This window comes from Carassius gibelio, chromosome A19 (genome assembly GCF_023724105.1).
Source record: "Carassius gibelio isolate Cgi1373 ecotype wild population from Czech Republic chromosome A19, carGib1.2-hapl.c, whole genome shotgun sequence".
In the NCBI taxonomy this organism is placed as follows: Eukaryota; Metazoa; Chordata; class Actinopteri; order Cypriniformes; family Cyprinidae; genus Carassius; species Carassius gibelio.
Window position 1 is genome coordinate 12071828 of NC_068389.1, and position 26885 is coordinate 12098712.

Consider the following 26885-nt stretch of genomic DNA (forward strand, 5'->3'; position numbering starts at 1 on the left):
TTGGGTCACATTAAATCATGTTTAATCAGAGCTGACAAACTAATTCAAATACAACAACAGAAGTCTATCTTTTCAAATAAACGGTCATGTCAGGAACTCTTGATATGTTCAGGAATGATCACAAGAGGAGTCACAGACCTGTGCCACAGACGGATCGACAGCACTCAACACTGTACTGTCACACCACAGATCAACACTTATCTTATGCAGCTCTGATGGGATTGGAGTGCTATCATCAGAACAAAGATCTCATTGCTTTATTTGACATCCTCTACAGTTTACACTACTCATATATAGCCAAGAATGTAACAACATGGAAAGCAAGTGTTAGACACTATGACTGATGACAGGGATGTTCAGGATGATCAGTTCAGGCTTGTGTGGTCCTCATAACGTCTGCTGTCATCTAACAGGAGTCCACGGATTCTAGTTATTGTTGAGGATCCACCATGATGCTGTAGAAATAAATTGATATTTTTAATATAATAAATTAAACAATATAAAATCAATATATATCATATTTTATTTTTTAGAGAGGCTCTGTACTGTGGTTCACCTGGAACCAGCATAGTTGTCATAATCTCTGGCGTCTCTAAGAAATCCACATTGCCTCTCTGGAAGGTTTTGCTGGAATTAGTCTGCAGATGACTATAAATAGAAAACAAACAGGCTTTTATCCAGCTATTGCAATTCCTTGATTGCAATAAGGAATGTGGGAGTGACTTACTTCTTCCACACGCTGCTTTGCTCCCAGAACTCATACAGTATAAAGCGGGATTCATTGGCAAGCCGCTGAACTGCAACACTGCCGAGAGAACAGAGTCAGCGTAGGATTACTATCAAACGCGTTTGCTTGAACAGTTTCTTTAGAGTTTCAAATACCTTTTATGGAAGAATTTAGACACTGGGTGAAAATTTTAAGGAATGTTTAAAGTTATTTATATTTTACTTTCATCGAGCCCCATATTGTTAGAAACCATTTTTTTCTGTGGAACTGGATAATTGAATGTGTATATGAATGTGAATGATATTTGAAAGCTCATAGATTTGCAGCATAATGATTGAAAATTTATATTAAATGCTGAACTACACTCGAGGCATGGTGAGTAGGACTTTAAATTACATCTTTGTATGTAATTGTATAATTCAATGGTGTCTTTGAAATATGGTAAAAGTTGTGGGGAACAACATGAGGGTGTAAACTATCCCTTTAAAGCACATGATTTAAAATGTACTTTTAAACTTAATTTGACATTATTGATTCTGATTATTGATCATTTTTGGGAAAACCATTCCTTTCATTCACAAATAATGAGAATACTGGTAAGCCATCAAGTCCTTCAGACAATGTTCTTGACATGAAAGGTTGTCAGTGAGTCATTTGAGCTGAAGAGCTTGAAGCAAATCAACGTTTAATAATACAAAACCGAACTCTTCATCTCGCGCCATCCCCACTGTGAATTAGCCGATTAGTAAAAGCCAAATTAAACCAAACAAACTGTCCACCTTTATTAGACAACGTTGCATTGAAAACAACTGCTACATAATGTGATCACTGACATTTTTTGATGTCGGCGTTAAAAGTCAAACCTGGATTGAGGGCTTGTGAACACATGGACACATGCTCAATGAACAATGCAATTCATTCACGGACCACTGTAAGCTTGCTGACGTTACACAAGCTCTGCCACGTGAGCAACTGGATGTCTCATCTTAAATATTTCTAGGTTTAATTGGATCCTAACAGTTATAATTTCAGGTATTTCTTCGACACCACGCATGCAGGAAACAACAGCCTCCAACTGTGAAATAAAACCATCAAATCCAATTCATGGAATCCAAAGACATGGATTTGAATACTGATCGCTTGAAGAACTGGCCTAGACTGACCCCTCACAAACTGTATGCACATGCATCAGACGTTCACCCAGATGCCGTGGCGGTGTGAACTCACTGGAGGCAGCCGGTCTGGGTGCTGGCGCTGCCGATGTACTGCCTGAGAGCCAGACGAAACTCCTCCACTTCCTCCTCCAGCACTGAGAGCTGCCTCTGAACGATCAGGATGTGCTGGGAGGGAGGTCACAGCAGTCAGAAAACATGATTCATAGTATTTGAACCATGAGTTATTTAAAGTGTGCAAAACTGTTCTTGGATCGGTTTTCTCTTGCAGTACGTGAGAGGATTGCACTATAAAAAACTTTTATAAAATATTAGTAAGATCTGTAAAAAAAAAAAAAAAATTGTCTTTTATGCCCACCAAGGCTGCATTTATGTGATCAAAAACAGTAAAATTGTAAAATATTATTATAATTTAAAATGACTGTTTTCTATTTGAATATATTGTAAAATGTAATTTCTTTCTGTGATGGTAAAGCTGAATTTCCAGCATCATTACAGTTTTCAGTGTCACATGATGCTTCAGAAATGATTCTAATATGCTGATTTGATTCTCAAGAAACATTACTTATAATCGATGTTGAATATAAATAGAAATGAATATACATTTTATATTTGATCTAGATTTTTTTAGGCTTTAATGTTAATGTTATCTTTGTGCTCCGGGTGCTAGGTTGAATTAATTGCTTTAAGAAAAAACTAAAGACACTTACAGACCCCAAACAGGTGTCTGTGTGTAATAATAATAATAATAGTTATTTATTTACATAATAATTATTTTATCTCTTATACAGAACTTATTTGAGTCACAGTTAAGAGATGTCAGATCAACACTCTTCCACATTGAATCCAAGAGGATCAGATAGGGCTTGATGGGGATGGATTAAAACTTGACTAAAATATAAAATTCCCCCCTATGATGCTGTGACTCAGATTGGTGTGAGAATAAAGAGACCCCCCAAGTCTCGAGCGTTAGGTAAAGCCATGAAGACATGCATCATAATACCGGTAGTTGCTTTTTATAAAACAAGTTGGTGACAGGTATATAGGAGCTGAAGAGAACAGGAAGTGAGAGTTCGTACCCTGCAGGGCATGGTGACCTCTCCACGGGCCCTGTACTACTGCCATTCCCCAACTAACTCTCTCTACAAATACACCCAGAGGAATATGCATTTTTGGAATGCAGTTTTTGTGTAATGCATCCCAATCTATAATATTCCCATTTTTATCCGCTACAAATGAATGTAAAGTAAAATGAGTTTCCTTTATAGGATCCTCACATCATACAAATCCCAGAAAGATTTGCTTGTGTAAAAGATGTTTGCATGGTGCTTATAAAAGCCTTGTGAAATAGGATGGGATTTATTTGAAAAAGGAACTACTTATTTGTGTATAACTTTATGCTTCAGCATGTCCATTATAATGTTGTGTTGTGTCTCTGTCGGCAGTCACGCTTAACTGTGTTTACAGCCAGTCTCCGCAGGGGTCCGGGTACCACTCTTCTCCTGTCGTTCACACGCACAGAATCACAGACACACCTATTTACAGTGTGTCAACAGCGTCATGTGAGCCTCAGAGAAAAGCTCTCTCAAAGTACTGCGCAAAAGATGTCAGAGCCAAATGAGAGAGGAAGAGTGATAGACGGAGAAAAGATGGAAATCAAAAAAGGGCAGCTTGGAGCTAGTTTCTCAATCCCCACTGTTTCCTAAACGTCTGTGGTCTCTGTGAATGATTTTCTGAAGATACCGTGACAGAGAATACAGGGTGACCATAAATGACGTACTGTTTTGGTGGAGCTTTCCAACACCTCTTCTTCCACCGGCTCCAAACGCAGTTCCTGTGAAAGAAACACAAGCCATTTTGTGTTCATTTTGTATTATGCATTCAAAAAATTCAACCTGCTTTTAGGAGAATCATTTTAAGTATATTTTACCTCAAAATTTGTATTACCGTAATGCAAGAAATATAATTCATATCACAGTAATGCGACAATCTCATGCTCATTACTGTAATGGATCTGAGCATTTTGTGTTGTTTTTGTGTTTTTATTTTTTTGCAATTATTTCGTAATAGTGATTTTCCTTAGATTCTCATTAGTGTAATGCAATATTTTTTATTTAAATCAGTAAACATTAAGGAAAGTAGAATACTTATAACCAGGTGTTTTAAAATAGGCTTCCTTTTTAAGCAAAATATTATTTGATATTTTATGACTATATCACTTGGGACATATTCTTGACAGGTTTCATGACATTTGCCCTCAAATGTACTTGAATGAGAAAAAGCATTATAATGAGAAAGACAGAAATCATATGTGAAGCCTGTTGCCTTTTTCTCCAGACGATCGATCAGCTTTTGCAGTCTGTTGATCTGAGTTATCCATTGACTGTCCTCTTCATACAGACCTGCAGAAACACACAGATACAGCTCTCTCTCTTGCTCTCTTATAATGCTCTAGGAGGCACTTGCTCTGACTGAATGTAACGAAGCAGGAATCAATTAACTGTATTAGGAGAGTTTATTTTAGCAGTGTATTATCACATTTTCTATCAGGAATATTCACTTTAAAATTATTATTCTAACTATATATAAATAATAAAATGGAAAAATAATCGACTGAATAGCCATATTACTACAATGATGTAATAATTTAGTTCCCTCTAAAGGTCCTAGTCTGTCCTCTGCTTTCTCTGGAGTCTCTCCCATAGTCATTCCTCTTTCCAGATGTGCTGTCAGCTGTATGCCCACAGGGTTTGTGTATGTGCCCTTTTCTTCCTCCAGAGCACTAGGGCTCATAATAATCACCTGAATTGACAAGGTTCAGAAGTGGGTTCTTCGGAGACAAGCTGTTATTCCTTTGAAGTCTTCGATTAGATCTCCTTCCTGACCACTGAAGAGGCAGAACCTCTGGCTTCACCTGCCCCTGTCTGTGACCAAGACCGCACACACACACACACACACACGCATATGCTCAGGAATGAGAGAGACTTGTCTTCATTAGCTTCTGACTTTTCTGCCTAGGGAATATAAGGTCAAAAATAACAATATACATATGGCTGACTGATAAATATCCTTCACTAATTTAACACCCATCAGTCAAAATGATTCATGGACCAATGGTATTTCAAATGTTTTAACTGCTAATATCATTCATACATTGCATCTAATTGAATTGCATGAGCAGAAACACAGTCTATTCACATGCAAATGATTCTTCGACATTTTCATCTAGCATCAAGACGCAGTTCTTCAACATCACGACTACACTGATGCCTCTTTGCTTGTGCAAGACCTTTCTGCCCTGCTCCTCATGCTACCAATTAAAATGTACAAAATCTGTCAGCAGATTTCTAACATGTTGTCAGACTCTTCCAGAACAAGGAAGGGTTTATTTGTAGACTGTTTTAGCTGTTAGTAATTTTAATGTTGTATATAAGAGATTATTTTGTGTGATGGTGGTGTATGTTTGTTCTGTATTCCAAAGGTCTCTGGACAATTTGATTCTGATTGGTCAGTCAGGACATGGAGCATTATTCAAATGGTTCTGTATAACAATAAAGTGTACAATTCTTGATTATTCATAGCAGCTTGTTCAATGCCTCTTTCACATCTCTTGTATCACTCTACAGTCTCACTCCAAGAAAAATGCTCTGTAAGCTCTTTAATTGCAGCATTTTGTGACTTCTTGCAACCATAAATGGTTTCTGGTGAGCATAAACCTTTTAAATGACGAAGGATTGCACAGTTAAAGTAAGAAATCACTGCTTGGAAAAAGATAAAAGCAGTACGAGACAAAAAACGAATTACACTGTAACACTATGATAAATATTTAGCTAATGTTATTTGTTTATAATGTTTATAATATTTGTAACTAATGTATTATTTTTTTTTTTACATTTGTATTATTTATTTTTTAATAATGTATTTTTAAGAAAATATTAATCTACAAGTCAAATATTAATATTTTGAATAATATATAACATATTTCATAATAATATTGTATCTGTATATTTACTAAATTAATGAACGAACGAAAAGCCTCTAAATCTGTCTGGGATTTTTCTTTAAAATTAGCATTTTGAGGCTCCTATGAAAATAACATGTAACAATAAGGCATTCAATAACTGACTACTAACATTCTCTTTGCAATTAAAGTGAAATTACTGTACCGAAACATAGGAGCCTGATAAAACTGCTAATTTAAGAGAAAAAAATCACAAAACTTAACAAACAATTAACAAAAATAAATATCATTTGATACAATTATTATTTATCTATTTATGCAAGTATGTAGCAATAAATAGAATAATGTACAGTTAATCCCGTTTACCCTGAGACCAGGCTTGATCCTGGTCATCCAGTTAGGGTTTAGTTTGCCATGATGACCACCTGATTGTTCAATAGAACCAGTTTTATGATAAATTAATCATGTACCATCAACCACTCAAAAAAAAAAGATATGTTATGAACCGAATACCATTTTACTATTCAGTTGTGGGAGTGAAAAATGATTATATGAAATCTAATTAAATATCTATTGTTCAGCTGTTCTCGAGCAGCAGAGGAACGCTGCATCTGTTTTTATCTCAGAGGCAATGAAATAAATGTAGGCAGGCAGGTGTCAAAATTAAAGCTCGGTCAGTTGCTCATTATCCCTGAACATAACACACGTCCTGAGGGAAGCTTACCCTTAAAAATGGCTCACAACTGCATCAGCACACTGAAATCAGAAGCAAATGAATCAGCTAGAGCTACACAGGCGATTAAAACTCAGGCACCTGCAGGAACCCTTGGATCTGAACTGACAAACTGTTCTCCAGAGACCATTCTCTTGTTAAACAGGAAAGTACAGTATCTGAAAATGATGCAGTGTGAAAAACTAAAATGGAGGTATATCTGTTTCCTAATCGCTGGTAATGGTCTGCTTCTCACACACAGATGAAAGCTCTGGATTCAGATTTGAGCTCTTCTCCCCTGTTTCATCCCTGTGTGCAGTGCTGCTCCTCTGAGAGTCTGACTCGACGCTTCAGACGGAATAGAGAATGCACCACTCTATTTCAATTTGTTCTGGCCACCAGCCCCTTTCAGCACATCTAACGCAGAGGGAATCAATCCCCCATGACCAGCACAAAATGAGCTGGCCGTATAACGCCAGGCCTCGCCATCGCAAAGCCTTTAGGTTCAAAATGTGTATATGCTTTCTAAAAAAAAAACAAACACAAAAGCATAGTGACATAAGAGGTTACATGTGTATAGCCATGAAAACAAATATGAAAAAACTGAAATACTGTCATCTTTTATTCACCTTAATGTTGTTCCAAATCAAATATTGCATGGAATATAAAAGGAGAAAGTTGACGCTTCTCACTTCCATGTTTCTGATGAACATGGACTACTCTTCACTTGTGAAAAGTGTTCTTAATTGTATTCAGTTAATACAAAAGTTAAAATTTTTATTTAATATTTTATTATGTTTTGTAATAGGTGTGTATTATTTATTTATTTATTTTCGTATGCAGGTCCTGGTCATTTTTAGCTGTATTTAACAGAACAGTGTGAACATTCTGCCTAGCATCTTCTTTTGAGTTCTATGGAGGAAAGAAAAAATGGTTTATGACAACATGGGTAAATGATGACAAGTTTTCATATTTTGGTGAACTATCCCTTTAACTGTGTAAATATGTGCTCTGTCAAAAATCATCCAACCGAGATAAAGGTCAGAAGGGCCTTGGCATGGCAGGAGTGGAGATATTGTGAGTGTGCTCATGGCATTGTGAGTGAGGCTGCAGACTTAGTGCAGCTGTATTAGCAGCATCAAGATCTGTGATAGGCTGAAAACGACTTGTGAGGACTGAGAGGTGGAGAGGTCAGTCCAAAGCCAATGCCACTGAGCTATAGACATGCTTCCAACATCAAATCATTTAAAATGCCTTTACACTAAATTTGTACTAAAAACTATGGCTGCCTAAATCATTGATTAATGCATTAGTTAACATAAACAATGAGCAATTATTTAATAAAAATGTTTCAGCATTTATCAAGGTTTGTAAATTTTAGTTAATAAAATAAAGTAAAATTAAAAAGCGAGTAAAATAAAATTGTATTTTGTTCATGTTAATTTACAGCGCATTAACTAATGCTCACAGATATATCTTTTGATTTGAAAAAAAAAATAGTAAAAGGAACAATAAATGCAATAGAAATATTGTTCTTTATTCATTCAAGTTATCTAATATATTTAACTAATGTTAACACATGAGAATTTTTTGTAAATGTATATATCAGAATCTATATTTAACTATATTTTATGACAGTCCTATTAAAAATAAATAAATAAATAAATACCATGTCAGGGTTCCCCTCTGAAAAGAAGAAAGATAATACTTAATGTAACAAACTTAAAGTGATAGTTCACCTAAAACTGAAAACTTTGTCATCATTTACTCACCCTTAATTAGTTCCAAACATGTATGAGTTTGATTCTTCTAATTGAATATTTAAAAAAAATAAAATAAAATAAAATAAAAATAATATTAATAATAATTTGAAGAATGTTGGTAACCAAACAGTTGCTGATAGCCATTGACTTCCATATTACATTTTTATTTTTCTACTATGGAAGTCGATGGCAACCAGTTACTGTTTGGTTACCAACATTATATTCTTTTATGTTCAACAAAATTTTGGGGGGAACTGTCCCTTTAAGTTTTATAAAGAGTAGGACAGATTTCAGAGTCACATATCCTCAGATTGTATAAAGTACCACAAATAATTTTTTATTTATTATTTTTTATAAAATAACAGATTATAGAAGCTGAAATTAAACATAGGAGAGGCTGAAGCCCCCTAAATAGTGTCTATAATTGCCTCTGTTTTTCATAATAACTGCAATAAAAGCTGTATATTTCAGTGGCCCATAGTTATTAAGTTAGACACACTACAGACGCCAGCAGAGGCGATAATGAGGTAATTTGAATTTACCAATTAATTAGGATGCAACTGGCAATATCAGAGCCAGAGTGTTTTTAAGAACAGACAACAAGAAGGAAACTTCCTTTTAAAACCCAGCCTCAGCATCCTTCATTTTCTTTAGGCCGGCTGCTCCAGCTAATTTTCTTGAGATCATCAGGTGAGCGGAGCAGCACAGAGGAAGGAGAGGTATTAGGCACGTTGTGACACACACACACACACGTGTTTATACTGTCTCAGGCATGCAGCGCTCTCTAGCATGCAATCATCCAGGTGCTAGAACAAAACAGCTCATTCTGCATTCTAAATTCCTCCCTCTATAAAGAGCTGCCAACCCCCATGGTGGGCCATGCAGCAGACCCTCCTCATCACACAAACGCAGTGAGTCAGAGACGCTCAAAATACACACACACACAAATTCACACGCACACACAGGTTTGTGACGGTTTAAACTCACATCTGTCCCCTTTCTGCACAAAAATAAAGGCCTGGGTCAATGGTCTGCTGGATACCTGGTCTATTAACAATTAATACCACTTATGCTAGATATTCAATACCAAGGATGGCTGTGTCACAATGAAAGCACGTACACAGCGTTTAAAATCTGAACAGTCTAATATGTGATTTGCATAGAGTCGAACATATCTCCATGTTATGATAATATCACCACTTGTTCTGTTCTGCTGTCGCACACAATCCCCTGAAAGAGCCAGACATTCAGTCAAAGATAATGAATTGAAAATATCCACTCATCTTCTGCTCACATGTACATGTACAGATACTGTATTTTTAGCTAAATCTGAGTGGCTTGCCTGTCCTGCCGGGTCTGTTCGGCTGTGGTCTCCATGGCACACTCCAGAGAGCTCTGGAGGGACTGCAGCTGACTGGTGGTCTCCTTCAACAGGAAACGTGTCACAAACTGCTCCAGATGCGTAGCCCCTTGATAGTCCTGCAGATTAAAGACAGAGGTATCATTATCACGGCTGCTCTAGAATGAGCTTTGAACATACACTGGCATTTTAGATTTACTAAAATATGAATGAATGCTAATTTATTAACAATTTATACTAAGTACACACTAATAAAGTACTTATAAATCATTTGCAAACTATTAGTTTATAGTTAATTCATAGCTTATAGTTAATACTTTAATAGACTCTATACAAATAGTGAGTTCTTCATTCATTGTCACTGTAATTAACCAATTATTTTTGTTTAATTCGTTCATATGTAAAGAGTTAGATAATGCTTTGTTAACTTATTAACCATAAATTCTTCTCACCTTATATTTTGTCATGGAAAATGTGTGTGTGTGTGTGTTTGTGTGTGTGTGCGTGTGTGTGTGTGTGTGTGCGTGCGTGTGTGTGTGTGTGTGTGTGTGTGTAAATATATATACATAGCTGCACCAGTTGCACTCCCTAAGGACAATTTGTATTTGTGATCCAGGTACATGAATGAATATAAGAATATAAATATATCTCAAACTGGATTGTATCCAAGCTCTTTATGTTTTTGGGTGAGATTTTATTTCACATGCGCGGGCTCAAAGGCAAGGCTGCATGGGTATGTTATTTGCACAAGATACGTTAGTTATTCAACGTTACGAATCAACAACCACCTCTATAATTATGTTGTGCACCAAAGCAAGCGTGTTCTGTCACAAAGTATAAGCCATTATTAAAGCCAAGAGCATCCCTCAGCTAACAGGACACATAATTCTTCTAAGCATCCAGTTATGAAACAGGTGCTGCACACCACATCTATTATGAACTTGCTCAAGATGTTGACAGTCACAGATCCAACCGATCCACTAACACCTGTATTTACGATGACGGTTAAACACGCAGACTTTTACAATAACCTCAGCATGCGCTGCAACCAAGACCTGCATAAACTGAATCTGTTTAATGTGTGATGCCCTAAAATGACTAAATGAGATACTATAAGGTAAGTGATTCATGTTACAAAGATCTCATTCTTATATATATTCTTATATATATATATATATATATATATATATATATATATATATATATATATATATATATATATACAGTACACAATAAACACAATCACTATCTGTTGTTGCTCATGATTAATGGTGCTGATGCAATATAGACGTGCTCATTATCAAGTGGTGTGAAGAGAGAGAGATCAAAGAAAATTCTTTTGTTCACACCTTGTTTTTTTCTCTATCACCATGAGGTAGAATGAGTATGATTTGGCCTCTCATAATCAGTCTTTGCATTCATAATCATCCAAGAGTGAATTAAATGTTAAATCTTTCTTAAATATGGACATGTCCAATTCATTGTGAACACATTTTCTATTGAAACAAAAAGTCAGGTACAATAGAGCTTTAAATTAATAAATAAGCAAATTAATTATAATTATTTAATGTGTGGGTTAGCTTGGTCCATTTTTTCCAGAATAGAGAACAGTATTGTAGCACTATCCACTAGCCATAATATATATATATATATATATATATATATATATATATATATATATATATATATATATATATATATATATATATTATGGCTAGTGGATAGTGCTACAATTAATAACCAGTGGTGATTCAAAAACTACACAATTGTTTAAATATTTTAAGGACAGCATACAGACATTAAAATGATGTCTGTTCTACTCCATCTTCTCGCACTATTTCTCTCTTTGAGGTTCAATACTGGGAATTGGGCTCTTGTCTTGTAAATCAAAAGTGTTATTCCTCATGCTCTTTGAACAGCATCAAATCACAACTAAATTCTGGCTGAACAAAGACAGCACCAGTTCAATGCACCTAAAACTTTATACCATGCAGTGATAAAACAATAAATCACAATTTGCTCCTCTCTCTCATCATCTTCAACAGAAGGCCACTTTTTTTCACATTTTTTTTTTTACTGCTCTTTTGCTCACAGTAATGCTGAAGATTTAGAAGCAAATGGCAGTAGTCTTTCACAAAAAAGTGCCATTGAACTCATTGATCGTGTTACACATCCTCTGTCTGCCTCACTAATGAAGCAGCATAATGAAATGGCACAGCACTGCCCTTCATGCCGATGACTCTGTTTCTGAGAAGCTCACATGCATTAAGTGACATGTCTGCTGAGCCTGGAGTCAGCGCTTGGCTAATTCATTATCTGTGCGAGACAGCAGACAGTCTCAGTTAAATGGCTCGGTGGGAACTGAAGCACGCAGCTCATACCTGGACATTCCTCTGATGGTCAGTGTGAACTGTGACGATTAAATTACTGACATCAGATACTCTGCAAGATGTCAGTGCTGATAACCACAGACACCACTGCACATCTATAAGAGTACGACAGCAGCCAATAACCCAATCAATACATCAAATTCTTCAAAACTGGTCACCAATCTTACCATTACATTTCATATTTGAAATCTGACAACAACCGTCAAATAAATGTGTTTCTTTTGCTCCAATAGCGTTAAAAGAGCGTATTTTTCCATGCACAGTCCTAAGCGCACGCCTCCAGAATGCTAACTGTTTCTATAGCAACTGGAATTCTGACTGCAGCTTCAGTGACGAGATGAATTTACTGATTGTCGATTGGCTCTTTTATTCAGAAGGCGTGGCTTGCATCGATAGAGTGGCCATATTGAGTGTTGCATTTGTCCTTATTCAAAACTACATGATTGACACATCTTGGGTCTTTGGCAATAGCCAAGCACATTATAGAAATTAATTGAAGTTAATTACTGTGACAATCACTTATTAAGAAAGTATTATGCAATTATTGTTCACAAATCATAGATTAAAGACAAGATCTCTATTAAATCTTTGTATATGAACATTTGATTGGGAGTAGCAGCCCTAGGGCCCTATCTTGCACCCAGCGCAATTGACTTTGTACACCGACGCATGTGTCATTCCTATTTTGCACCCGCGCAAAGCGCGCTTTTCCCTCCACAGAAGCACGTCGCTAAACTAGTGAATGAACTTGCGCTCCCTGGGCGGTTCAGCGCAAAAAAGGAGGCGTGTTCCGGCGCAAACAATCCCTGGTGCTATTTTGCTGTTCCATTAAACAATTGCGCCACTGACCAGAAAAAAACCTAGTCTAAAGTCAGTGGCGCGTTGCGCGTTGTTCATTATGCTATTTTAGGGGCGCATGCTTGACCATAATGTATAGCGTGCACAACGCGCATACACTGTAATCTACACAGATGCAACAGTTATTTTTGCAAATCATAAATTGTTACACTAAAAAAATATTAACACATGAGATGACGGAAATCATGACGCTATTTTGGGTGGGTTTCTCCCATCCCCATACAGCACAACTTCTCTGTCTTTCACTGCTCTTACAAGAACATCAGTCTCCTCGGCTGTGAACCGCTCCTGGCGTGCGCCTGGTAAATACGCCATAATAATAGCAATCCATGATGGAACTTGCGCACCTGCTTTTAAAGGGAATGTTGGATGACGCTCTGATTGGTTTATTTCACGTTACGCCCAAACCACACCTATGAATAATGAAGCTACTTCAGACCAACCCATTTCAGATTTGCGCCGGGCGCAAGAGCCATTTATCCCGCCGGGAAAATAGCAACAGCGCCGAGACTCGCCCACAAAGTTACTTGCGCTTTGCGCTTTGACACTTGCGTTTCAGATCGTTTAAATAGGGCCCATAAAGTGTCAACACTACTAACTGTATATGCATTTTTCAGTATGTGACAATAAAAAAAAATATATATATATATATATATATATATATATAAGTAATATATATATATAATATATATATAAGTTGTACCGTAGTGTAATGTGATAAAAAAAAAACTGCCACTGTGTATCAATATCCAGCCTATTTTATATTTATCAATGTGTGAGATTTTAATTTCATTAACTCCTGAAAGTAATAACTAGACGAAAGTGTAGTAAATTAAAGCATGTGCTACAAACCATGCAAGTAATTTGATACTTTTCTCTCTCTCTCTCTCTCTCTCTCTCTCTTGTGAAATACATATATTTCATATATGTTTACTTAAATGTATATGTTGCTGTGTACTACCAAATATTTTTTAATAAATTATGAATACAACTATTTATTATTTATTGTATTTTTTATATAAAAATATCTGTTTAAATGCTATGTAATGCATTCACCACTGTGTTATTTTAGTATCAATGATATTTTAAATTAGATAATTTGTTTTCATTTTAGTTTTAGTTAAAGTTTTATTAATTTTGTAACTGTTATTGGTAATTTTGTTTTAATTCATTTTAACATATGTCTATATAGTTTTAGTTTATTTAGTTGAGGGTTTTTTTAGCACTTAAATGCAAACTAAACAAAGATGAGAAATAACTGCAGTATATATATTATTTTCCATTTAAGCTTTTATATATAATTCTATTTCAGTCAATGCTTATTTCAAGTATTGAAAAAGTTTTTAGTCTTAATTTATGATAATAACCCCTGATTTAACCTAATTAAAAGGCTTGTTGTTGTTCTTTTTCAAATACATTTAAAGCACTGAATCATCTAAGAGTTCTTCCCCTCTTAAAAGTTCAAGCTACTTTCATTATTAGACTCTGGTGTAGCTTAAGTGTAGTTTATATAACAGCAGAAACTAAACGATTCTTGAGGTAACTCAAAAGTGGTCCTCAATGCTGTGGGTGACGTCCGAATGTTCACAAACACCAGTCCTCAGCTATATCAAACCTCACTGAGTGCAGAACCATGAGTATACCACAATGAGTGCTAATAATGTTCCCTCAAGTGTCTTCTCAGTTTTACAGTGCGGTTTGTGGCCACATAATTGCTTGATTTTTGAGCGTAGTCTGATTATTCTAAACAAATAGCATTCATTTTTATAATAATGCAAAACGAATAAAGCACTTTATCATATTGAGATCAAACAGTTTTATCTCTCCAGCAGCAGGTTGTCAGACAGATGTGAGTCTGAGCGTGTGCAGATCTATCTTCATCCGCTCCCACCATGCACGACGTGAACAGCTTTATAACCACTCAGAGAAAATTACACACCGGCCGCATTAGAAGCCAGGGAACATGCTGCGTGTGATTAAGATAAGACACTGAATACTAATTTTAGTGCTTACAGGTTTCACGTCTATCTGCTGCCTACTCACAAACACTCAAGAGTTAAAAACAGGTGGCAGCGGCCACATAAACACACAAAGGTTATATACATTCAAGTACACACCTAATACTGTTTCAGTCAGAGGATGGCCAGACATACATTAGATAAGGAAACTATTTCCCATCTCTTCTCATAGATGTTATTTCAGATGTAATGGAGCTCATTAGTTGAACCTTCTGTGCGGTAAAAAATGAAGGCAACTCACTTTCTTGGTTTTGTCCATGGCTTTCAGTATGGATACGTTCAGGTCTTCCAAGGCAGCGAGGACATTTTCATATTCTCCAAGATGCTGAGAGAAGTATTCTAAAAGAAAGAGAGATACATCTGGCAGTGTTTTCATAAAAACACATTTTGAACATCACTTGATAAAATAATGTACACTGGCATTACAATGGAATAAGAGTTTACATAGAATATCTTTTCATCATTCGAAGCAAATTAGTAATTGAGAACTACGTATGTATATACATTGTATTTATCTAATGCAAAAAGTACATATTTATACTTGATGTATGCACTTTTCGTTTTAATACTTTACTTCATAAGTTACTTTCTTCCTTTTCATTCATTGAAGTTGGTAGGTTTTTTTTTAATGTTTTTTTAAATAATGCTCTTATGATCATATCGTTTCTTCAGAGGGTCCAGAGGAACCCCAGATGCTGCCTCAAGTATCTTTTCATCATTACAGTGCACCTTCCAGTAATACTGTCAATAAAAAGTATGAACTCTTACCACACAGCTCATCCGTGTCCACATTGCTGTAAACAGACCATAAGTACACATGTTAATTTATTTTCCACAACATGAATGTTACATGGTAAAATCTAAACGTGATCTAATGTTTTGTGCTGATTTCAAGCTATGCAGACAGTACCTCACTCAAACGCAGGTCCTTTGGGACAGTGATGTTTTTCTAATGAGAGAGGGTCATACTCAGAGAGCTAATCTCTAACCCTAAATAACACCCACCGGGACAACACTGAGTGCACTGACATCTCCATGTCTCAAACCTGGTCTGAAGGCAATAAGAAACATCTGCTGTACACTATCAGTAATCTTCATATCTCCTCTAATATCTGCCTGTTCCTCCAGACGTTACACCATAGATAGACAGACCTCTGTGTATTGGACAATTATTCATCTATAATTGTTTGCTCTCATATGATGAAGTGGTTAAAAATGTCATTCGGTTAAAAGCATTATTGTCTACAAGGATTGAAATTGACATAAAAATGTTTCAGCGTGGACATAAAAAACCCTGAGCTCTTCTCACACCTAAAGGTGATATTTTAATGGTTGGGTTACTTTCAAGGAAAGATTTATGCATTCTGCTGAGAAAATGTTCTCAAGGAATCCTCCTTCCAGGATTCTCTGTATGTGACCAATGAATTGTGATAATTTATAAACTGACAAACTGATCTGTGATGGTGGAACGGATATATTTAGCTAAAGACCTCTGTCATTCATCAGGATGCTTAAGTCTTGCTTTAAGTTATTTTCTCAGCCATATCAAACAGATATGATATTGCCTGAGATACATATGATAGTGCCCCTCATCATAAGATTGCATGTGACTGCCAATTTCCACAAACAGAGTACAAAATAAGACATGAAACTCTTAAAACTGTTTTATACAGTAAAAAAAAAATAACTAGTGGGTTCTTGTTATTAAATAATAATAATAATAATAATAATAATAAACAAATATCAAAATCAATGACAAAGATATTTTAATAAAATATTATTTTAAAATAAAATAAAATTAATCAATAAAGTTGATGAATGAACAATGCAGTCAACACTTAAATTTGTGTAAAATTCAAAGATATTTTTTTTTTTTTTTTACTTGTCTCCCTGTCTTGCTGTGTTTGGATTTCACAATTTTAATGACATTTTTCATTCATTCTTTTTTTTTTGTGTAGAAAATCACGTTTGCACAAAATAGTTTAATAATTAAAAATAATTATTACAATCAATTGACTGCCAGTTCTACAAACTATGTCAAATTATGATCTCAGTTACTGACATTTGATGTGTTTTGATATCAGGTTAATTTTGCATAATACTTAATTTTAGATAACTAATAGCTCTATCAAAAAAAAAAAAAAAAAAAGACACACATGGGATTTGGGATCATACTTTGTTGACATTTTCCTGAGAAAGTTATCTGGTTCACACTTAAATCATTACTGTCTATTACAATGAATAATAGAGTTGTTCCGATTCCGATACTAGTATCGGAAATATCTCCGATACCACAACAAATTCTGGCATCGGCATCGGCGAGTACATGAACCCATATACCGATCCGATACCATTTTCTTAAAAAAGACCTAGTTATGACCGCAAGCTTTGCCTAACCGCTGCACGGTTCTTCTTCGCTGCTCAAAATGCATTGAAAACACAGGAAGTTGTGCTGTGTTGCCACAAGCAACCCCTGTTTAGAGCAGCGAAGAAGAAATGAAAACGCGTTAGCAGCCCTGATCTATATATGACTGGATCACTCATCACATTCTAAACTGCCAAAAGACAGTGAAGCCGCTTCTATATTATAGATCAGTGGTTAGCAGTATGTCTCTGTAGTACCGGTAGTTACAGACTCTCAAGTATATTCAGTACCGGCAGCTGCGTTCAGTCGCTTCCGTGTAAGTCAAAGCGCAGGGCTCCAGACAGTAGCCGAATATATACTAGTGTCTGTGAATATTAAACTGCAAAATACTATTTAAATATTACTCCCGCAAAATCTACATCTCTGTGGGTGACTGGCACAGATGCGCGAGAGCTCGCTGTTTTGTAGTCTCTGCTGTGTGTCATGAGGACACGAACGCATAAACCGTCACTTCATGAGAATTTACCGTTTCATTTGAGAATACTGTCATATCATAAACACAGACACTCAAAGATCTTCATGGCAGCCCATTAAAATAAATGTTTGGTTTACATGAGTAAATTGACAATATATAAAGCTACTGTTGTAGCCTACAGTAATAATAATACGTCTCTATAATAATAATAATTATGCCTAGATGGTTGCTTGTTTTTTACTTGTTTGTTGTAAAGAGATTATCTGATTAATAGATCTTTTTTTATATTCCTAGACTTATTTGTTGCAGTTTTTTTATACAGTTATATTGTAAAACTTAAATACCTTTTTTAGTTTGCGGTGTTAGATTTTTGGCTGCATTTGAAGTTCTTTTTTGCATATGAAAATAAATAATACTGTCAAATTCATGTTAGATAATAAAAATACTGTAATAAATACAGTAGTTCACCATGTATTTGTTCATGTTTTATTGAGGGATCTGTCTGAAGCACACCATAAAAAGAATTCTAGCAATTTACACAGGGCTAGTAGTATATACAGCTGTATATACAGATACACACCCAGGTATCGGATCAGTACTCGGTATCGGCCGATACCCTGAGCCCAGGTATCGGAATCGGTATCGGGAAGAGAAAAAGGGTATCGGAACATCTCTAATGAATAATTGCTGCTTGACCCAAAACAGCATTATACATGTGCTGAGGGTGAGAGCCAACCATTATGTTGGCACAGGAAAGTCATTTTTTTGTTCTTTGAAATACTACATAAAACCAAATCTGGTCCAGCCTCACAATGAATGGGAAATAAATCAGAAGCACTTTCTCATCAAACACCTACTAAAGGGAGCATGTACCAGCCAGGAGAGCTGCTGCTATGGAAACCAATATGACTTAAGTGACATGGAATCATTCTGCGAGGAGGTGAAGGCAAGATGAAGATCTGCTCCCTAGAACGTATACTACACAGACTGCTTTAAACACTACACAGACATACTAGGAAATATTGGCCATTATTTTGGGTGAGCCCATATACAAATACAAATGACTATTTTTCCCGTGGTGTTTCATGCATTATTTCAGCACAAATTAAAACATTAAAATTTCATTTAAAAAAATCTCAGAATAAAGCAGAAGAAGCTAAACTTCTTTATCTCTCTCGCACAAACTCACGCATCAGCATGAACCATTGACGTGGCTTTGTCTAACAAGCCAGAAGCATGATAAGCATCAGTTTATGTATGAGAGACAGCGCACCCTCATCCTCACGGGATGTTACTCACAGCAGGACGGAGTGGCTACTGGATAAATCAATGCTCTCAGTTAAAACCATTTCTCTTGCATGGTTGCTACTGTATATACATGCTTTTTTGTTACAAAATCATACAGCAAGAAAAATTTATATTGTAATCTAATCTTCTTAGTATTTGTGGTTATCCGTATTTAGGGCTGGGAGTCGATTCCAAAGAGAATTGATTCTTTGATTCAGAGGCTGATGATTTGTGAACTCTCTAAATTGTCCATTACTCTATCAAATAACTAAAGACGTATATATTCTGAGAGTCAATACAGTGAGATTCTGGTTGTGTCTAGTGTACTTGTGTCCGAGTGTTGAATTTTGGACACATGTGGCAGTACGGTTCCATTTTGTTATGGGCTCTGTGTTCAAAAACGGCCATTTTTGAAAGATTGCCTTGAGGACCTCCAAAGGGTTTAATTAGCCTAACCCAAACTGGTGCTTTGTCATTAGTATGTGCATGTGAATGAAAAGCAGTAACACTTACTTTGTGTTATGAGTGTCAATTGCATGGAAAAGCTCCTTTAATTCATCTCCGGACAGAACACCATCTGAGAAGTAAGCCTGGAACTCGTCAAAGGACAGCTTCCCATCATCTTTTGAGAGGAAAATATAGTTAAAAGGTTGCCTTGAAAAAATATCTGACTCATAAAAGTATTTCAGATTTAATAAAGACAGCGCTGAATCTATAAATGAGAAAGCAAGCAGAGTTCGTCATCTATCAGACGGTGCCAATTTATGCAAGTCAGATCTCAGATGCTTGGGAAAACATGAACACACAAGACAATGTTTGCAGCAGGGCTGAGGGCTTGTGTTAGTTGGTGAAGACCCCAGATGTTTTCAAACCAACAGTGACAGGTGAGTCATGCCAGCATGAACTCAAAATAGAATACATTTGTGTACTGCTGCACATGCCATGTGCTACACACCTACTAATATATAATATGAAATAAAATGCAATGGAAGAGCCTCAGAATGAACATAATATGAGGAAAAGGGAAAAATAGTGTTTATATTTTCATGTTTATTATTGTGAAGCTGCTTTGAAACAAATCTTTATCATATAAAGTACGTATACAGATGACTTGTCCTGACTGTGCTTTGAAATTGCATTGATTGACAAGAACGTATTCAGTATTACAGAGCTAGAACTTAATATAAATGCTTCAAAATATTGTTTACATACTGTATATATGTGTTTTAAGTGTAACAGAAAGTTCATATTGTTACAAACACGCCAGGTTCCACCTCCACACAATCATAGCGCACACCCTCACCTGAATACTAGATTACCACCACCTGTTCCTCATCACCCACTCATCAGCGCTGCACCATAAAAGCCACACAAACGCAATCAGTCTTTGTCTGGTCAGGTTCGCAACAAGATCATTCCTGTATGCTTACTATTAGGACTACTGTGGGCAGATTTACTCTGGACTCAAAATAACCCAGTTATCCAGTCTTATTCTAGCTTCATCGACCATTTCCGAGACCTTTTCGACAGACCTGCCTGGGATTCTTCGATAGGTGAGAAGCTGTACAATTTAAAACAAGGGAAAATGTCTGTCAATGAATATGCCTTGCAGTTCAGAACTCTGGCGGCCTCCAGTGGATGGAACGAACAGGCTTTGCTAACGACAGTTGCATCTTGCTGCATTCGAGGATACCATCGGCTTCGAGTGATTCATCCAGCTGTCCATCTGCTTCGCCACTCGTATGCAGTCTTGTTTAGAAGAGCGCCAGGGCCAGGCGCATTCCTCCACTCCACTCTGCCGACCAGAGAACGTCAACTCCCCAGAACCAGCCAGCAAACCCATGATGGTCGACTCCTACCGCCTCACTATGGCGGAGCGTCAAAGACTACTGGCCCAGAATCTTTGCCTTTACTGTGCAGCTCCGGGGCATACCATAGCAGTGTGCCCCGTCCGTCCTCTTCGTCACATGGTGAGTGCCATTCTCCCTTCAAGATCCCAAATGAAACCATTCACCACTGTTGTGACACTTACCTCCTCGATTCTGGGTCAGCCGGCAATTTCATCTCTGGTGCCCTCTGCCGTCAGCTCAAGCTCCCTACTACGGCCACGCCAGCCGCTTACCAGGTCCACACAATCACCGGCAAGATGTTGAGCAAGAAGTACATACGTCACTGTGTGGGTCCCATCTCCCTCCAAACTGGACTTCTGCACCATGAGGAAATCCATCTGCTGGTTCTGGAGGATTCCACCGCTGATGTCATCCTAGGGCGCCCATGGTTGGAGCAGCACAATCCCGTTATCTCCTGGAAGACGGAAGAGATCCTGAAGTGGGGCGAGGCTTGTTTTCAATCATGCATCTCCAGTTGCCCTATTCCAGTTGAACATCCCCCCCGAACCACTACCAGTCTACTCCACCTCTATTGAGAGCCCAGTCGAGAACCAATCCATCACCATTCCTCAGTGCTACGCCCCCTTCAGCGACGTCTTCTGCCCTAAGCGGGCCTCCAAGCTGCCTCCACACCGGCCGTGGGACTGTGCTATTGATCTGCTGCCACAGGGACGGATATACCCCCATCCGTTCCCGAGGAGAAGGCCATGGAGGACTACATTAAGGAGGCGCTGGCACAAGGGTATGTTCGTCCATCTACCTCCCCTGCTGCCTCCAGCTTCTTCGTGGCTAAAAAGGATGGAGGTTTGCAGCCATGCATCGATTACAGAGCACTAAACAAGATAACTCTAAAATTTCGGTACCCACTTCCCCTCGTCCCTGCAGCCCTGGAACATCTCCGTGGTGCCACTGTATTCACCAAGTTGGATTCATTCATAATTTCAGTACAATTACCAGCCCTCTTACCAATCTACTCCGCCAGAAACTCAAATCTCTCTCCTGGACTCCTACCGCCACTGAAGCCTTCCAAGCCCTCAAGCAAGCCTTCACGACCACCCCACTCCTAGTGCATCCGGACCCCGATCGACCGTTTGTGGTGGAAGTGGATGCCTCAACCACCGGAGTGGGAGCGGTCCTTTCCCAGCAGCAGGGGACTCCCAGCCACTTCCATCCATGTGCCTTCTTCTCCAGGAAACTCAACCCGGTGGAGGTAAACTATGACATCGGGAATCGGGAATTGCTAGCTATCAAACTTGCCCTGGAGGAATGGAGACATTGGCTAGAGGGCGCCAAACACCCGTTTCAAGTTCTCACTGACCACAAGAACCTGGAATACCTTAAAGCAGCCAAGAGACTCAACCCCAGAAAGGCCCGCTGGGCGTTATTCTTCACCCGCTTCCAATTTACCATCTCTTACCGCGCAGGGGCAAAGAACGTGAAGGCCGATGCTCTGTCCAGATGTTACGCTCCCGAGGAAAAGACAGAAAATCCAGAACCCATCCTCCAGGATGATATCATAGTTGCTCCTATCACCTGGTCAGCTGAGACTCTTCCTCCTGCCAAACCTCCTAACGACACCCCGGCGGGTTTCCCACCAGGACACTTGTACATCCCAAGGACACGGCGCTCTCCACTTCTCCACTCCATGCATACATCACTCGGCACTAGTCACCCGGGGGTCAATGAAACCCTCTCGTTGCTACGGGAACGTTTCGGGTGGCTCAACATGGCCTCGGATGTCAGAAGGTACATGAGTGGATGTACCAGCTGCGCCATGTCCAAGAGTCCTCACCACCTACCATCTGGCAAACTCCTTCCTCTGCCCATTCCTAATTGCCCGTGGTCACACCTAGGGGTGGACTTCATTACGGACCTTCCACCCTCTGACAATAACACATGTATATTGGTAATGGTGGATAGATTTTCTAAAGCTTCTCGTCGTCTTCCTCTGAAGGGCCTACCTACTGCCATGGAAATGGCCGAACTGATGTTCAACCATGTCTTCAGGTACTTCGGCATCCCAGGAGATTGTATTTGATCGAGGCCCCCAGTTCATCTCCCGGGTATGGAGAGCATTCCATTCCCTCCTAGGTGTGGCCATCTGCCTGTCCTTCGGCTATCACCCCCAGTCGAATGGGCAGACGGAGAGGAAGGTCCATGAGATCGGTACCTTCTGCCATGGCCACCAGAACTCCTGGAACCAATTCCTGGGCTCCCTCCGTCAATCCACCACCGGACTCACCCCCTTCCAGTGCGTACTCGGCTACCAGCCACCTCTGTTCCCCTGGTCAGGAGAGTCCTCGGATGTTCCTGCAGTCGACTACTGGTTCCGGGAGAGCGAGAGGGTCTGGGACGCGGCTCATCACCCGCTACAGCGGGCACTTCACAGACGCAGGACGACAGCCGACCTTTGCCGGTCCGAGGCCACCCAATGCCAACCCGGTCAGAAGGTCTGGCTGTCCACCCGGGACATCTGCCTGCGTCTACCCTGCCGCAAGCTCAGTCCCAGATTCATTGGCCCGTTCACCATCACCCAGCAGATAATCCGGTCACTTATAAACTCCAGCTTCCTCCTGAGTTCCTCCTTCCACCCCACATTCCATGTGTCACTCCTAAAACCTCACCATCCATCTGTTTCTCCCTCCACAGAACCTGACGAGACGGAAGTCCCCCCTCCTCTCCTTCTAGATGACGGTGCAGCTTATACAGTCAAGGACATCCTGGACTCCCGGTGGCGTGGTGGGCAGCTGGAATATCTAGTGGACTGGGAAGGATACGGTCCAAAGGAACGTTCCTGGGTCCCACGCAACGACATCTTGGATTCTGCCTTACTGGATACCTTCCAATCCATTCATCCCAATCGACCAGCTCCCAGGGGAAGAGGACGCCCACCATGTCGTCGGGGTCCCCGGCCCTCAGGAGCAGGCCCTGGGGAGGGGAGTACTGTTACAAACATGCCAGGTTCCACCTTCACACAATCACAGCGCACACCCTCACCTGAATACTAGATTACCACCACCTGTTCCTCATCACCCACTCATCAGCGCTGCACCATAAAAGCCACACACTGTCGGGTCTCGGGTCTAATCACCTGCCTTTTTGGTGTGTGTGTGTGTGTTTGTATCACTTGTCAGCTTACCACGTCTACCTGTTTGAGTTTTCCCCGCCCTCCTTGTTTCTGTGTTGTGAACCTTAATTGCTTCTTACAAAGCGCAGAGCTCTTGGAAGCTTCCTGTCCTCATCACTCCGGTCTCAGCGGTCATACGAATTACCGTGGAGCGTTACTCATCGGCTGTATTCATATGCTTCGACTATTCATCCAGTCACTACGAGTAATCCAGTGAACGTGACTCATCTGCTCTGACTCCTCTGCTTTAAATAAAGCCTTGTGTAAACCCGCATTTGAATCCTGCCCATTTCTCCTGACACACGCACTCAGTCTTTGTCCGGTCACGTTCGCGACAAGATCATTCCTGCATGCTTACTATTAGAACTAACTCCACCAGTTCCCCGAAGTGCGTGTGTGTGGTTCACCGATCCCTCCAAGAAGTCACAGCCTTACCAGCACGGATCCAAACTCCCATTCACTCCTCACTACCTGCTCCTCTGCTTGCGTCTATAAATAAACATCTTCATCTGTAACTCCTCAGCTTTCCGAGTGATCCGTAACACACATTAAATTAAGACTAATTAAACTGTCATAAAATGCATTAAATTGAAATTTTATAATAATAGTAAAAATTATTTTACAATTTGAATTCTGTTTCAATATGTATAATTTATAAGACATAACTTAAAATTCACACCATTCAGATATATAAACTTACAATGAACATCATTTTAACCTTATTCAATTACATGTGTACATAAATTTCCGTTTGAGTTACTTTAAGTCAAAGCAACACATCATCTTATAGTGCACAACGAATGCTAAAGCAAAATAACTGAGTTTTAATTCACAATACCTGAACTAGACTTCACATAATCAATGATATTTTTAAAATCTATGGTTGCTAAAGCTGAACTATAAGAGGGGGTGTGGGGGAGGAGCACAGTAACATTTGTTTGCATCGCTCTACTAAAATATTGACTAAAATTAAAGTATGGACCGTGTTGTGTTTCCATGACAACAAAGCAACAGCATAGACTGGGAATAGTCAGCATTCAGACATATGGATGCAAAGAGTAATGTGCACTAGTCTAAAAAACAACAACTTATTATGAAGGTGGACAACAACTGCACGTTAAAGTCACACAGGCAAATGTCTTACCATTTTTATCAGCTCTTCTCAATATCTGAAAGCAAACAGGGCAATATCAGTTATTAACTAGGGGCCATGGAAAATTCATGGCACGTTGATCGTGTAAAGGGACTCTAGCACTGTAAATTATTTAGGTAGAGGCCTAAAAAGAATAGAGATTAAAGAATAAATGATTATGGCTATGTTGACTTAATTACATCACGCTTGTAGTGGTCTGTTAAATAAAGTCCCAATTCACAGCAAGAATATTCACACTCTAAATATGGTCCTCTGCAAGACATGCTAAGACTATGCTGAATATAGCTTCCTCCTTAGAGGAGTGAAAAACTATGCCACCGATCTGTCAGGGACCTGCTCCCTTATTCCTGTATGATAATTAACAATACACACCTCATGTCTCAGGGGAAGTTCTTTAAACAGCATACTACAATTTAATCAGCAACTAAAACTGCAGAGTGTGTCTTTGTTGGAAAAGAATATCCACAGCCACTATAGAGCAGAAAAGACTTTTAATAACTAAATGTTAATGTGCATAAGCTATGCACAATTATTAATTAATAATATGCTAATTAGCATTATGCATAATTACTGCAAATGTGTGTGTGTGTGTGTGTGTGTGTGTGTGTGTGCATACATTCATACGTGTGTATGTGGTAAAAGACATCAAAATAAAATTATCTGCAAGTGATTTAGCCTAGTGCAAGCGAATAAGTAACTTTAAAAATAGATAAATAAACGTTAAAAATAAATGTTAAGCAAATTAACAAAAGACGTGCACCTTTACATTAAAGATATGGGGATATTATCTCAATCTTCAAGTGGACACTCAACACAAAACCCTATAGGCCTACAGTATTGTGGATTCATCAACAGGTTATTTTAAGGCTCCATTTTATCTTTATCGTTCGGCACAAATAATTTGTTTTTACAATCAGACACGATTAAAAAAAAAAAAAGCTTAATATACTCACATCCAAAAATATTGACATTCCTTTCTTCAGCTCGATGGGAGTGCTGGCTTCATCTGAGATTGAATGCACCTCTTCAGAGCAATCCATAGTGATTCCTTTTTATAAACAATCTAACTGCAACACTTCCCTTTTAGGTAGGCCTATAGTATAGTAACCCTTGATTCATCCACACAAGCGCGCGTGCAGGGAGCTCGAGCTGTAATGCGCGTGAGAGGAATCTCCCGCTGTACTCCACTGAAGAGCCACAGGTCTCCTGATACTGCTCTGCGCACCAATGACATTCGCCTTGTGCTGCTGTGTCAATGCCTATCTGTCTCAGCGGGGATACACAATTTTGTGGTTTTGTGACACGTGTTTCTTGATGATTGTTTTGAAGCAAATGAAAGAATAATGGAAAACGTGCAAAAATTGCACGGTAGCTTAATTACGTTTTGATCGCGTGCACGCCATTAAGTTCATTCGTGTTATTTAATAGTGTTCCAGGAGAATAATATTTAAAGTCATTGTTCATCACAAAAATGAAAATGTTGTCATCATGTCACCACATATAACCATCATCTCGTTCCAAATATGACTTGCTTTCTTTACTTTGCAAAAGGACAAATTCTGAAAAATGTTTTTTTTTTTTTCATTAGGCTAAATTAAAATGAATAGTGTAGAAAGATGTCAGCAAAA

At 38.5% G+C, this 26885-nt stretch overlaps 1 protein-coding gene across 1 annotated transcript; it reads right to left on the reverse strand.

The window, feature by feature from the left end:
* On the reverse strand, nucleotides 1–26481 carry LOC127935007 (N-terminal EF-hand calcium-binding protein 1-like). Its single transcript, XM_052532589.1, has 13 exons — nucleotides 26211–26481; nucleotides 25249–25273; nucleotides 19602–19710; nucleotides 15730–15755; nucleotides 15203–15300; nucleotides 9678–9814; nucleotides 4702–4823; nucleotides 4225–4301; nucleotides 3680–3733; nucleotides 1955–2067; nucleotides 728–805; nucleotides 557–648; nucleotides 1–455 (listed from the first exon to the last, which is right to left on the reverse strand). The coding sequence occupies exons 1-13, from the start codon at nucleotides 26295–26297 to the stop codon at nucleotides 427–429; spliced, it is 1047 nt and encodes a 348-aa protein (XP_052388549.1). The 5' UTR covers nucleotides 26298–26481; the 3' UTR covers nucleotides 1–426.
* Between the last annotated feature and the right edge of the window lie 404 nt (nucleotides 26482–26885).